General features: G+C 49.9%; 1 protein-coding gene across 13 annotated transcripts in view; it reads left to right on the top strand.

Annotated features, from left to right (window-relative positions):
• The window catches only part of CPEB1 (cytoplasmic polyadenylation element binding protein 1), a 96,234-nt gene extending 81,672 nt beyond the window's left edge, over positions 1 to 14,562 (top strand). For 9 of the 13 annotated variants that reach the window (XM_027569626.1, XM_027569618.1, XM_027569625.1 and 6 more), the window contains 9 exons: positions 1,327 to 1,553; positions 3,220 to 3,472; positions 5,397 to 5,510; positions 5,826 to 5,930; positions 6,832 to 6,968; positions 9,840 to 10,038; positions 11,306 to 11,400; positions 11,918 to 11,998; positions 13,357 to 14,562. In XM_027569626.1, coding sequence (XP_027425427.1) covers positions 1,327 to 1,553; positions 3,220 to 3,472; positions 5,397 to 5,510; positions 5,826 to 5,930; positions 6,832 to 6,968; positions 9,840 to 10,038; positions 11,306 to 11,400; positions 11,918 to 11,998; positions 13,357 to 13,467 — 1,322 coding nt within the window. In that variant the 3' untranslated portion in view covers positions 13,468 to 14,562. The remainder of the gene's footprint in view (positions 1 to 1,326; positions 1,554 to 3,219; positions 3,473 to 5,396; positions 5,511 to 5,825; positions 5,931 to 6,831; positions 6,969 to 9,839; positions 10,039 to 11,305; positions 11,401 to 11,917; positions 11,999 to 13,356) is intronic. The other 4 variants (XM_027569616.1, XM_027569615.1, XM_027569624.1 and 1 more) reach the window with 2 other exon arrangements.
• Positions 14,563 to 14,987: the final 425 nt, after the last annotated feature.

Below are 14,987 nucleotides of genomic sequence, written 5' to 3'. Positions count from 1 at the left end.
GACGCACACGCACAGAGACACACACGCACAGTACTTTGCACAGTACATTGGTTTCACCTCACAGCCATTGAGGTGGACATTTTCCCCTGTCTTCCGATGAAAACATTATCAGGTGAACGCTTCTTCCCTAGCCCTTGTGCTGCCATGCTGCATGGCAAAGCCCTTTTATTCTTCATCCTCATGGAGGAAAGGCATGTTTTCCTTTGGATTCCTTATGTCTTCAAGGCCAAGGGTGGAAAGATGTCCCTTTCTTCCACTTTACCTCCCTTACGTCTTCTGGCCTTTGCTTCACTCTTTTTTTTTTTTTTTTTAAGATTTTATTTATTTGACAGAGAGCACAAGCAGGGGGAGTGGCAGAGCAGAGGCAGAGGGAGAAGCAGGCTCCCCACTGTGCAGGGAGCCCAATGCGGGGCTCCATCCCAGGATCCTGGGATCATGACCTGCCAGGCGTCCCCTTTGCTTCATTCTTTTTTGATGTTTGGTATTTAAATATTTGTGTGCTGGGCACTGCTCTGCTGAGCACTGTCCATCTGCTGTCTTCGTTACTGAACCCTGCCGATGAAGCTATGAAATAGTTGCTATTCCACTCGAGACCTTATGAGAAAATGAGGACTCCACAAGCTTTGCAGGGCACACAGCCACAGAGAGGTGGTGTCGGACCTAGGGTTCCAGCCCAGGTTCGTCTTAAGCCAGAGTGGGCTTAACCACACTGTCCTTCCACCCTCAGTGTCTGAAGTTCAGGAGTGAATAGCAGAGAGTCTGTACCTGCAAGCACTTTGTGTGAGGGAGCTTTGCAGAGGAGATGGCGTGCTTGTGTTGAATCAGACTTGTGGGGCGTGGCATGAAATTCTGTCCTGGAGCTCTAGATAGTGTTAGAAAGGTGGGAATTCTTTGAATAAATATGTTGGCAGGCAGTAAGGAAGGAGTGTGGTTTGGGCTTCCTAATTGTGCTGAAGGTGTCTCCTAAGGCAGCAGGACGTGTGTATCCAGACATTGATAGTAGCTGTGACCAGCGTTCCTGCTGGCACAGTTTCCCCAAATACTGGCACTGACCCTTAAGTTTGGGTGGCGGAGAGCTGTTCTGCTGTTGCAGCAAGAACTCTGGTCTTCAGAAAGCCGTCCTGGAACTGCCTCTAACGGGCCCTAGTTGGCCACGGGCGGTGTTGGACGTCTCCTCGTTACACCCTCCCTGTGGTTCTGTTGTGCTTCGGTGGTTGTGCCTTTGTGTATCTTCTCGGGCAGCTGTGGGAGGAAAGGGAAGGACTGTTGTTTGGGAAGAAAACGAAGAGGTCGTGAGACTTCGTTCTTTTTTTTTTTTCTTCCTAGTACTGAGCATGCTTCACAACCCACTGGGCAATGTCCTGGGGAAACCCCCCTTGAGCTTCCTGCCTCTGGACCCCCTTGGATCTGACTTGGTGGACAAGTTTCCAGCACCCTCAGTTAGAGGATCCCGCCTGGACACCCGGCCCATCTTGGACTCCCGTTCTAGCAGCCCCTCTGACTCGGACACCAGTGGCTTCAGTTCTGGATCGGATCATCTCTCAGATTTGATTGTATGTAACTTGTCGGGGAGTGAGGTGGGCAGGGTGAGGGAGCGTGCCGTGGGAAGCGTGTCCATCAGAGTGCCGGTGGGAGGTGGAATGACGGAATCGGTATAGAGAACCTTCACCTACCATAGAGGAGATGATGCCTTATATACTCACTGAGCAGTACCTTTCAGGACTCAGGCAGCGGACTCTCCTCTTACAAGTTACTTCAAGGGCTTTGAGAAATAATTTCAAAAGTTAATATGGGAGTCCTGCATTGTTCTCTTTCTTGATCTGTTTGGTTGTTTTCTTGAGCCTTGAAACAGTACTGTTCATGTACCTCTGCATATGTTATCTCAAGATTTCTAAGTGAAGTAAAAATCACATGTTAGTCATTATTAAAGCTAGGATTTTAATCCAGATCAGACTGACTGTAGCTCCTCTAGTCTCTTTACTGACCCATGCCACCTCTCCATGTGAGGCCATGATGAATGTATGAACTCAGTTAATTTATGTGCCACATGCTCCTTCTCCACAGCCATGTGTGACAGGAGCGGCACCTGCGCTAAGTAGAATTGGTGGGTGGATTAGAATAGATGAGGGATCGGGGACAGGAGAAGTAAATACATGGGAATGGCAGTGAGAAATCATCCTGAGATAAAATACAATTTCAGGTTTGACTTTCTCTACTGCTAAACCCCCTCAGCCGCCTGCTGAGTGAATACGATGGCAGCTTTTCCTACCCTCCTCTCTTCTGTATCCAGGACTGGTAGCGTTGGATGTGGTTCGTTTCTCATCCATTGCATGACCTTTTAGGACCCACCTGGTCTCCTGTCAGCCTGTCCTAGAATACGAAACCTGGCGTTGGTGTTCCCACTGCTTGTTGGTTTTATCTGTTTCGGCCACGTTTCCAGAAGGGGGACCACAAGCAGGTCCCTTTGATTCTCCGGACTTCAGTTTACTAAAATGCTTCTGGTCCTACTTATGTTACTCAGATGGGGCTCAGTCTTGGAAATTTACCTCATAACTAGCTTTGATATTTTGGGATTTTGTTGAAAGAATTTTCTTAGGTACCCAACCCCAAGGGTAGACAGCTCACAGAAGAGGGAAATAGAGGCAGTATTTGAACTTATAGGAAATATTCTGACTAACTAGTTTGTGTTTTTTTGATAATGTGGAATCATTTTTACCCACCTAAGTTAGTAAAAATTTAGAGCTTTGACATAAGCTTATAGCGAAAGCTACACTCTCCTACATTTCTGATAGAAAGCAGAACCCTCCTAGAAAGCATTTTGGTGTTTTACATCTAGGAATTGGACCCAAAAAAACCCACACAAAGTAAGAAAAAGCTATACCTTACAGTTTGTATTTATAATCCTGAAAACTTGAAATGTGTCTAAATGTTTAACAGTAGGGGAATAGGTTAGTGAAATGTAGCCTGTTCCCTAAATAGATTATCATAAATTAATTAAAAATGATCATGAAGACTGGGAAATATGAAAAAAAATGTTGAGTTCAGGAGGAAAGGATTTGTTTAAATTTTAGTATAAGGACAGCTAATAAAAATGCATAGGAAGAAAATACATAAAAGAATATCAGAGCTAAATGGTATAATTTCTATATAGAATGTGATTATTACTTTTATAACAAAACTGTCATTTAAAAACCTGTATCTTCCTTTTTCCTCCCCTAGTCCAGCCTTCGCATTTCCCCTCCCCTGCCCTTCCTGTCTCTGACGGGGGGTGGTCCCAGAGACCCTTTAAAGATGGGGGTTGGGTCCCGGATGGACCAAGAGCAAGCTGCTCTTGCTGCGGTCAGCCCCTCCCCAACCAGTGCATCCAAGAGATGGCCAGGAGCTTCTGTGTGGCCATCTTGGGACCTCCTCGAAGCTCCCAAGGACCCCTTCAGCATCGAGAGAGAGGCCAGGCTGCACCGGCAAGCTGCAGGTGAGTGTGGCCGTGGCCATGCCTGGGGCCTGAGGCCTCCTTCTGGGCACAGGGAGTAAGTGACTTTAGTTCACAGACTGGTGAACTGTCCAGAAGGGGAGTTGGTTGTGTGGTGAAGTCTGTGGTCCGTTCTGTGTGCTAATGGGACAAACTCAGGAACTTCTCTGCGGCTGAGCAGAGAGGAAAGAGGCTGTGCCCGTACGGGGTCGGGCCCACCTCTCTGTTGTGCTCTTCCGTGGAAGTCGGCTGTGTATGAGTGTTGCTTTTGGTTCTTTCACGGGTGGGTGTATTCAGGAGAAACCCTAGAAGTGATGCCCAGGATTTTGTCTACCTCTCCCCTTTCTAATTCAGAGACCTGTCAGACATAACCCATGCTGGAGCTTTCTTCCCCGAGGCTTTCTGATTGGTCTACTCAGGGATGCGCTGTGGGGTAGGTGGTCTCTGTGTCAGCCTATAAGGTAAGGGATGTCCTGGTCTCTCAGGAACCCTTAGGTTCTGTCATTTAAGTTCTCCTAAACACGTATTGAATCTGTTCCTCATCTTATACCGGTACCTGGAAGTAAAGGAGTCTTACTAGTAAGTTGGGACACCGAAGCTTCAGGGAGATGCTCACTGCCTGCTCTTCCAAGGTTCTGGAGTTGATGACTAAGTGAATGTTCAGTTTCTCCATCCGTTTGTTTTTGTAGGCTTCAGTTTGTCTATCTTTCCCATCATAGAGCTGAACCTGATCTCATTCTCCTGATATTTCTGACACCCTGTTCACTTAATGGTTTTGGCAACTCATGTTTGTACTAGTGCCATTGTTTGCCTAAGAAATGACATTACCTTGCTTTTGGATGAGGCCCTTATATTGATTTATGTTTTTGTTCGCAAAATATTGCTGATGGTACCCAAGTTCTTGGCACAGCAATACATTGGGCCTGTGCCTTTTAAGGAATGAGCTTCCACGTCATTGTCCTGGATGGACGTGATGGTTGGTTTCGTTGGCTCTCTGCCCCAGTGCTGAAGGACTAAAATGGGCAAGGACTAGTCAGTCCCCACTGATCGGGAAAGGCACAGACTGATGAGATGGGCCGAAGGCCAAACTGGACGCCAAGAACAGAGAGGCCTCTAGAAGTTTTCAGAATGGCCAAACAGAAGATGGTTTCTACTCTGTACAGCAGAAAGGGTTTCCTAATGAGGTGTTTGAGTCAGAGAAACTTCACAGTAGGTTTAGACAAACTTGCATTTGGTATAAATAGGAAGCAGGGTGGTTGCGGGGAAATCTGTTCTCTTAACAGGGTTGGCATCAAGGAAGGCCCAGTGTCTGTTCAGGTGCTATGAAGCTAGCTCTGGCAGTGATGGGACGTGGTTCTGAGTAGGGGAACGGTGGAGACATTCTTGTCTTGTTGGGTTGCTCCTGCTGGTTCTTGCTGGCAGTGTTCTGACTTCTGAGACTGAGTTCAGAGTGGAGACCAGAAAACAGTAGAATGTTCCTCATTGGAACATTTGGGGAGAAGGCCAGTTTGGGCCAGAAAGCCTGTAGGACATTGTATACAAAATTGCTTTGTTGATTTAAAAGTAATTAGAAATTTAAATTAATTAGTATTGTAAGCCATGACTAGGTAAAGCTGCTTTGTGGTTAGCTTATCAATCACCTGTTTGAAAAAGGCTTGGGTTGTGATCATTTTTACCCTACACATCTGCTCTGCTCTTTTTCTCTGTTTTAGTGGAGGCAGAATTAGTGATTTAGAATTGCCACACTGGGCTGACTGGTTTGTTGAAGGGTAAGGTTTCTTGCCTTTCAGAATACTCATGGATGTCCTCCCGGGCAGCCAGGCTGGGGCCATGTCCTGTCTAGTTCTTCCTGGATAAGTTCATCCCAGAAAAGATCAGTGACTTTGTTGATCCTCTGACCCATTTCTCTCTTTGTCGTCCACCAAAGCTGTGAATGAAGCCACCTGTACCTGGAGTGGCCAGCTTCCTCCCCGGAACTACAAGAATCCTATCTACTCTTGCAAGGTGTTCCTAGGAGGTGTTCCTTGGGATATTACGGAAGGTGAGCTGCCTCTGAGACCTGCTGCTTTGAGCACTGAAAGTGGGCGTGTCTCTCAAGAGCATTAAACTTGGACTTGAAGCCAGGGCTGAGGCTGGGCCCAGGCACAGGGTGTTACAGGAGTGGGGGCAGGGGTGCATTTCATAAACGCCCATATTGCTTCTGTGACTGGTGCTGACGCTTGTCACTAGACCCAAGGTCAATTCTGAGTGGTTTGTCAAGGTGAAAGAAGTCTGGGAGAAGAGTGGTTCTGTGCTTGCGCCTTTCTGGGCAGGGGACGTCCCTCAGTTTCCACCATTCTTTTCCATCTTCCTGCAGCTGGATTGGTTAACACCTTCCGTGTTTTTGGCTCTCTGAGTGTGGAGTGGCCTGGTAAGGATGGCAAGCACCCCCGGTGTCCTCCCAAAGGTAATATGCCTAAAGGTAATACAGACATGGTAGGAGCTTTTTTTTTCCCCTCCCTAGTACATAATTGCACTGAGGGATGCTGGGCTGTCCCAGCTGCATGCTGGTAATGTGGTTTGGGCACTCCAGAGCACAGAACTTTGAGCTGTCGGCACTCCTCTCCAACCCAGCACATCCCTCTGCTTCCTTGAGCTAATGTTCCTTCTGTCCACACTTACACTGCAGTCAGCTGCCTGTGAATCTTGCTGTGTGCAACTTCCTTGTGCACTTCCCTCCAAACCCAAACCCCGGCAGCTACTTTCCTCTCGAAATGAGGCGTTCAGAAAGCTTTCCTTTGCCTGCCTTTCTTGCCCAGTTATATTGTTGCCTGACCTAATTCTGAGATCCCTTTGGAGTTGGCAGGAATGAGGACCAAGCATCTGATTCCTCACTGGTCTGAAATGAGATCCCCTCCCTGTAGAAAGGAGCAGGTGCTATTTTCACTCTGCCCCATCTTCACTGAAAATGTTCCGATGAACTGAACCAGTGGTCTAACTAGGCTTTTAAAGCAATACCTCCGTGCCCCAGCAGACCGGCCACAGGCCTGCCGTCCTCCCTGCCCCACAACAGCCTGGCTCTGCTGCCCAGAACATGCTGTGTGTTCTGGGATGAAGAGCCGTGTGGTTAGGATGGGATCCTGTGTCCCACCTTGTCCTTTCCCTCCCTTGGGTGGGAGATGGTATGCTTCTCCCTTGCTTGGCCCAGCCATCTGACCTGGCAGGTGCTTACGTTCAGAAAGACATTCCAGGAGTAGAACAGACATGTATCTTATCTTACACGAGGCCATTTTTCTTGGAAGAAACTCCCTACTGCAAAACCAAGGCTGAGGAGTAACCACCCCAGGGATGTTAATGCTGTATCTCCTTTTATCTGGAAATAGGGTATGTGTATCTGGTCTTCGAACTAGAGAAGTCTGTCCGGGCCTTGCTTCAGGCTTGCTCTCATGACCCGCTGAGCCCAGATGGTTTGAGTGAATATTATTTCAAGATGTCCAGCCGAAGGATGCGCTGCAAGGAGGTGGGTTAATACGATGTCCTCTCTGGGTCAGGGTGCTTGGTGCATGAGGCAGTGGGTTTCCTGGGGTGGGTGAATACGCGGGCTTTGGGCGAACATTCCTCCTGAGACGAGAAGGCTGCGCCTCCCATGTTAACAGTAAGGACAACAAAATACTCAGTTAGGGTAGAAAAACAAAAAACCGTGGGGCCTTACTGGTATATGTGTGCTCCTGCCTGTGAAGATCGGACTATGTCCCAGCCCTTATTCTAGCCAACGCCTCTGTCCCAAACAGAAATGAAATTGAAAACAGCAGCTTTCTCTACTTGGAATTAACTGACAATCTACAGCTGTTTCTCCCTAGTCCTGCCCTCAGGTTGTGCCTCCCAACCCCCCAGTCTGTGGTGGGTAAATCCTTCCTTAGCCCATACCGTCCACCGAGTACCTCTTGGCTCCCATCCAGGGCTTCGTCAGTGATGTGCGTTCCTCCATATGCTTCTCTGTGTTTACGCCTTTTCTGCTCATGGCCTTGTGTGCCTGTGCCCTCAGCATCATGGGTCTCTAGCAGTGTCACTCCACCTGTGACCCTCACTGCTGGGGCTGCCAGGGCCCTTCCTGGGTCCTGTCTCAGACTTACTGAGTCAGTTTGGGAGGAGCGTCAGAACCTCCGCTTTGGACCAAGCTCCACAAATGGTCCTGGAGGGTGATGTCTGAGAACCAATTGTCAAAAGGAAGTTTTGTGCTCAGGAATCAGTGTTTTTTTAAAAATCTGGTTCCAGAGAACATCACTTCTGTGATACTGGACTAGATACTTAATATATCTGAACCTTCGTTTCCTCATCTATAAAATGGGGACTTGCAATGCATATTGTAGTAAAAAGATCAGCAGTTGCCAGGGGTTATGGAGGAGGGAGGGATGCATAGGTGGAGCAAGGGATTTCTAGGGCTGAGAAACTACTCTGTGTGATGCTCCAGTGGTGGGATCATGCCATTACACATTTGTCAAAACTCACAGAATGTACAACAGACACCAGGATTAAACCCTAAAGTGAACCACGGACTCCGGGTGCTGATGATGTCTGGCGTAGGTTCCCTGATTGCAGCGCAGGCCCCGCTCTGGTCAGGGCTGCTCATAGTGGGGGAGGCCGTGTGTGCACTGGAGCAGGGAAAAGGTGGGAGCTCGGTGCTGGCGGCTCAGTTTCTCTGTGAACTTAAAACTGCTCTAGTAAGTAAAGTCAGTTAAAATCTGTAGGGTAAAGGGGAAAAAAAACTGAGATGGTCACATTGGATTTAAAATAAAATAAATAATCCAAGTAACAAAGCTGGCTCTTTATTGTATAGATGTTTCCTGGTGTTAATTCACATTCGGTCTTAGTGGCAGGATAAGTCGGCCTCACGGCTGCCCTTTCTCACTGTGTGGGGCTCATGTGGCTCTCCCACCTCATTACACTCCAGGACTTGGTTAACCTGCTCCATCGCCCTGTCCCCTGCTTTCGTGGTGAGAGGCTGCCACGGCCATACCCCAGACCCCTGGCCCTCCTCAGTGCCCCCTGCCGGCACCTCCCTGTCTCCTGTCCCCAGCCCGTCACCCTGCAGGGATTCCCCGCCTGTCTCTGGTGCGCTGACTCTGGGCTCTCCTGGTTGTGACCTCCCTCTCAGACTCTTCTGTGTGTGTCCCCTCCCTGCCACCATGCCATCAGTGTTGGACTCTTCTCTCCCCGTCACTTCGGCCACTCACTCCTGTGGCTCTGCTCTCACTTTCAGACCCACACTCCCCTCTCCAGCTTCATGTCCTCCTTGAGCCCCACCTTCCTGTGGGGATGTCCTGTCATCCTGGACTCTTGAGCTTAGTGTAAGAGAAAGCTTGGAAAGCTTGCTGGCCCCTGGGATGTAGACCAAGATGGTGGTAATTCTCCCCATGGGGGTGGAAAAGCAAAATGGACTTTTTCATCTTCCCGTGAAATGAGTTTTTTTGGTAACTGCCATCAGGCGCTCATCCCAGGGTCTTCTAGGCCTGGACCCCCTCAGCCCCGACTCTTCATTCTCCCGCCAGGCCTAGGTGGTCTAACTTGTGCAGCCTCCTCTGTCGAAGAATCTTCTTGGTCTTGGCCTGTTCTGTGCCCAGCGCCACCTGGACCTCCAGGTCCTCATCACCTGTCCTCTCAGCTGTGGCCTCTGCCTCAGATCTCTTCCTGCTTCGAGACTTTTTGCTGTTGTCGTCATTGTTGCTGGATCTTCACAGATTAACTTTCCAAAAACACCAGGCATCTGTCAGCTCACTTCCTCGTGGAGTCTTCTGCCTGTTATGCCAGATTTGGTTGTAGGCTCAGGGGACTCAGAGGCAAAAGACATGGTGAGCCCCTGCCCTGTGAGCCATCCGCCCTGCGTGTCTCCAGTTACTACCACTGTCCCTGGCACACGCCCACTCGTGCGCACACTGGGTCAGTAACGGTCTCACTGGGGGACCTCGAGCAACCCCACCCTCTGTCCTTCCAGTTCTTACCCTTCAGGTTCTGAGTCCTTCCTGCCCCAGGGACGCCATGGTCTCTGTGGCTCTGTGGTCCTCTGCTGGAACAGCCCAGCTGACGGTTGTAGAGTGCTAGCTTCCTGAGTGTGACAGTCAGGACTGTTTCACTTGCTCTCCAGGAGGAGAGTCTGCTGTTCGACTTGTTTTCCCCATTTCAGTTACACAGACTCAGTGAAACCCAGCTCTGGTTGGGGTGAGGTGGCTGCTGAGTACCTGTGTGCCTGGCACTGGGCAATACACCCATGCCCCCACTGGATGGGCCTTGGTATCCCCAGTTGGAGCGCCTCCCGAGCATGTGCCTCGCGGTACAAGAGCCTGGCTCTCTCTGGCTCCCTGCCAGGGCTCACACACCTTTGGGTGGTTTCCAGGTGCAGGTGATCCCCTGGGTCTTGGCTGACAGCAACTTTGTCCGGAGCCCATCTCAGAGACTCGACCCCAGCAGGACGGTGTTTGTCGGTGCTCTGCACGGGATGCTCAACGCCGAGGCCCTGGCAGCCATCTTGAACGACCTATTTGGTGGAGTGGTGTACGCGGGGATTGACACAGATAAGCACAAGTATCCCATTGGTAAGTGTCCCACTTCTGTGGGAAAGCTTGGTGGCCCCTGGGACCTTGCTAGACCGAGACTGTAATACTTCCCACGGGAGTGGAGAGGGAGGCCTGACCCAGGTCTGCAGATCAGCATCTACCAGCAGCATAGCATCGTTTTCTAGATAAGCCATTGGTACTGCGCCTTGCACCCACCCCTCTCCCACCACCTCCCACGAAGGGGGAGGAAGTGACAGGAGATCATGGGAAGCGATAGGAGGTGAAAGTGAGACCAGAACTTTGGTTGGAAGCTCAGAGTTTGTAGCCAAACCAGTCTCCAATGACAACAGATAATACTTCATTAAAAGGCCAGGACCTCCCTGAACTTGCCTGTTGTCTAATTAAGAGTTCTTGAAAAGTGGCCCTGTCTAGGGCCAGAGACCAGGTTAGGCTGAAGGATGACGCCAGGTGACTCTGGCAGCAGAGTGTGGTCATGGCCTGTGCCCTCATCCTTGCTGAGGGGAGTCAGCAGCCCTAACTGCTGGGCTTTTTGGTCAGCCCCCGCCCCCCCCCCCCCGAGAATGAAGGTTCATTCCTCAGCCATAGCAGAATAATCTTGGTGGTGGGGTTTGGAGGTGGAGCAAAGCCTGAACTGTGTGATCAAGGCATGGCTAACCGACCTCCCCAAATGCTTACTCTGCCCACCCACACTGAATCTGGTTGGGAAGGAGCACCATGTGCTCATCGGTGCTCCACGGCAGGCTGGGAACAGGGACTGGAGGCTGGGGGGCAGAGGTAGCGTTTGGCAGGATGAGTCGTCTTTTGGCTTCTCTGCTAGATCTCCGGAGTGCCTCCAGGCCAGGAGGGGTTTGCCTGCTGCCCTCCCTTCAGAGAGGGGTTCTCTGTGCATCTTAGTTCCCACTCTTAACCCTGCCTGTGCACCAGAGGAGTCTGCCTGCCCCCATCTCACTCCGCAAATCCTTCCCCCGCTCCTGAGTGGTCTGTGCCACCGCAGTTTGCATAACTACATCGTTTAATAAATGGGGCGGCGGAATGCTTAAAACATGGCTAGTGCCATGTGTTCAAATGGTAATATTGGGATATATTGGGTTAAGTAAATTATATTATAAAAATTCCACCACTTTCTTTTCACTTAAATGTGGCTACTTGAAGACTTAAAATTACATAAGTATCTCACATGACATTTCTATCTGACAGCCCTGGTCTAGAAACAGAGTTTCCTGAGTGTTGACAGTAGCATTTGGGAGAATTTGGCTAGAGGGTAAGTTTGTTCTCTTGTTCCCAGGGTCTGGTCGTGTGACTTTCAATAACCAACGTAGTTACCTGAAAGCAGTTAGCGCTGCTTTTGTGGAGATCAAAACCACCAAGTTCACCAAGAAGGTGAGTGCGCTGGTCTGTACCCTTACTCTGGGTCTTCACTAGCCAGGGGGGGCCTGAGGTTGGAGCCGTTTGTGGGCCAAGTGAGGTTGGGGTTGGGCGTGGCCTGGCTGTGGCAGGCTCAGGAAGGAGGTGGAGGGGAGCTGGGACCGTGGAGCCTCTTCAGTATGTGAGGTGTCTGCTCACTGGGTGTTTGACCAGCGTTGCTTGGGCACCCTGGATTCCCATTCTCCAACCTGACCTGCATCCTCTGAACACTTACCTTTTGCTGGGTGATCGAATGCTGGCATCTAATTTGCTGAGAAACCCATGCAGATGCAGTGATGTGTGTTGTTGCCTGCCAGTCTGGCCTTGCGTGGTGTGTGCATCTGCCCTCGGGGCTCTGTACTCTGCCCGTATCTTCTTCACAGTGAGATGTCCTGCACTCCTGTGTATATCTCAGTAATGTCCCTTCTCTTCTGGCCCATTTGGCCTCCTGGCGGGAAGAGCCACTCATTCTCTCGTTTTTCCCTTTGTGTAGGTTCAGATTGACCCCTACCTGGAAGATTCTCTGTGTCATATCTGCAGTTCTCAGCCTGGTCCTTTCTTCTGTCGAGATCAGGTAAGTCCCCTGGGCACTTCAGATGTCTAGGAAGTCCCCGCCCTCAATTAAAAATTGTCATGCCACATTTGTCTCTAGGTTGGTGCTCTTGGGGTTGTCTAAGAAAGCACAAAGGAGGCAGCAGTCATGTTCCCTGATGGTCAGACCAGGGGAAACAAGCCCTTGGGAAAGCCTGTTAAGTCTTGATACCTTGGCCTTCCCCTTGCTTGTGGCACGACCGCCAACAGGATGTCTTTGTGGACGGAAGGAACCTGGGTGGGTATGGTCAGCAGCACCTCTGAGCCAGGCACAGTAGTTCTAACTCAGGCCTTTCCCCATTGATCTTGCCCTACTCAAGGACCTCTTCTTCACTTGTGAGCCTCTGGACTCTTGATATTTTTACCTGGTTTCTATCCACAGTTGTCAGAAGTGGGCAGCTTTCTGTTGAATGTTCCTGGGTGGTGGGAGCAGGGCTCTGGGTGTGTTTGGGCAGTGTTTCTCATATGTTAAAACACACATTTGAGGATGTTTAAATGCAGATTCTGACTCCGTGGGTTTGGAGTGGAACCTGAGATTCCTTATTTCTGACAAGTTTCCAAGTGGTGTCCAAGTGGCTGGCCTGGTACACTTGGACAAGAGTTAGGGGAGGTTTGGGGCCTGTTCAGACACTAGCAGTCAACCATGCTTGGTTTTTTTTGCAGTGGTGCTTATTGCTCAGGGTCAGAGGCTCCAGGTAGGTAAAAGTTAAACCGGAGGCTCCAAAGGGAGGGTGTGAGTAAATTTGGGTTGTTGGGCAAAGCCCAGAACAGGTATCTCTCTGCTGAGCCTCTTCTAGCAGACTTCTGTGTGTCCCTATTGTTCACAGATGAACCCCATGTTCAGGCAGTTGTTCAAAGGCTGGTGGGCTGGCTGAGGTTGCACGGCCAGCCAGAGGTAGGACCAGACTGTGGGGCATACCCCATTGCCTCTCCTCACTTAGTGTGAAGATGAAGGCGTGTTGCCCAGCATTAGGACGTGTAGCCGCTATCTTTGAATGGTCTCCTAAATTAGCAGCCATCTGATGCAGCTGCTCTGTAGGAGGTGAGAAGAGCCAGGACCTACGAGCAGCCCTGGTGGTAGGAGAGCGTGCGGGCAGCTGGCTCCGTCTCTGCACAGTAGGAACCCCTCACGTTTGCTTGAGTTGGGCACATAGTGGGTTTGCCACGGCTGGTCAGGCCTCTGTCAGCAGGGAGGACGTTCCCCAAGACCATGCCTTCTGACTGCACGGAGGCCGCCGGGAACCCCTGCTCCCTCTCCAGCAGAGCAGGCAGCTCATGCAGGCCCCCCTCCCCTCCGGTCTGACGCGGATATGGCTTCTCTCCTCCTCCTCCCCCAACCAGGTGTGCTTCAAATACTTCTGCCGGAGCTGCTGGCACTGGCGGCACAGCATGGAGGGCCTGCGCCACCACAGCCCCCTGATGCGGAACCAGAAGAACCGAGACGCCAGCTAGAGGGGCAGGCCGTGCCCAGTGGCCTGTGGCGCCCAAGGCTGGCAGGTCAGGCAGCCGCCTGCACCCTCCTGCCCCTGGCGACCAGGGAGCTGGCTTCCCAAGGACAAGGGAAAATCGTAGTCACCTTTGCACTTGCTGAATCTGTCTTTGTTTCTGCACTAATTAATGCACAATGAGTTCTGTCGGGTTTTGTTTTCAGGGGGTGCGCCAGGGCAAGGACCCTCTGGCTCACCCTCCAAGCGACTCTGTAGTTTTCCCAGATTTTAGTTCCTCATTTTGCCGATGAAAAGCAAAAAAGAACTACGTGTCCAGAAGGTATTGACACGATGCCTACATCTAGGTTTATTTATTAAAAGCGCTTTTTTACATTCCTTGCAATACTGATGGTGGTGATGCGCAGGTCTCGTTGGTTTCATTCTTGCAGTTGCCATACAGTGCCTTTCCATTTATTTAACCCCCACCTGAACGGCATAAACTGAGTGTTCAGCTGGTGTTTTTTACTGTAAACAACAAGGAGACTTTGCTCTTCATTTAAACCAAAATCATATTTCATATTTTACGCTCGAGGGTTTTTACCGGTTCCTTTTTACACTCCTTAAAACAGTTTTTAAGTCGTTTGGAACAAGAGATTTTTTTTTCTTTCCTGGCAGCTTTTAACATTATAGCAAATTTGTGTCTGGGGGACTGCTGGTCACTGTTTCTCACAGTTGCAAATCAAGGCATTTGCAACCAAGAATAAAAAAATTTTTTTGGATTTGAAACTGGACCGGATAAACGGTATTTGAGCGGCTGCTGTATATAGTTTTAAATGGTTTATTGCACCTTCTTAAGTTGCACTTATGTGGGGGGGAGGGTTGATAGAAGTTTTTAATCACAAAGTCACAGGACTTTTTTTTCTTTTGTAACTGAGCTAAAAAAGGGCTGCTTTTTGGTGGGGGCAGATGAAGGCTCACAGGAGCCCTTTCTCTCAGAGGGGACAAGTACCCTTCCCTTATTTCTTTCATTTGAGAAGTGTATGAAGCAACAGTTGCAGTCACTGAAATGCTACTGGAATTTGAAAACTTGACTTTTTCTTTCTTCTTTTTTTAAAAAAAAGAAAACAAAAAGCCTACTTGCCCCTCTTTGGGAAGCTGTGTGCCAAAGAACCAGTGTCATAACCCCCCCTCCCTCCTGCTGAGCTGACGTTGCATTGTTGCATATCCCAGCTACTCTGTGGGTTTTGTGAAGCTGTGTGTGAAGTCTCTACCTCATTGTAGTATATGCAGGCAAGACTGCACTCTCCTACAGATGTGTGGAGTAAGCTGTGGTGTAGTTTTTTTGGCACATAATAAACACGTTGCAGCAGAGTTGTCGTCTGTCTCTCTCTCTGTGGTGTGGGAGCCAAGGGGCAGTAGGGTAATAAGACTTGAGAGTAAAAATTCATGTTTCCTTGGATTTTCTGTGATGGGATTCCAGCCCAGGTTGATGGTGGGGCCGTGGGGAGATCTGCCCCTGTCAGTACTTCTTGGTCACTTCTGTGG

This window comes from Zalophus californianus, chromosome 6 (genome assembly GCF_009762305.2).
Source record: "Zalophus californianus isolate mZalCal1 chromosome 6, mZalCal1.pri.v2, whole genome shotgun sequence".
NCBI classification, from domain to species: Eukaryota; Metazoa; Chordata; class Mammalia; order Carnivora; family Otariidae; genus Zalophus; species Zalophus californianus.
This window is presented reverse-complemented; position numbering and strand designations above follow the sequence as displayed.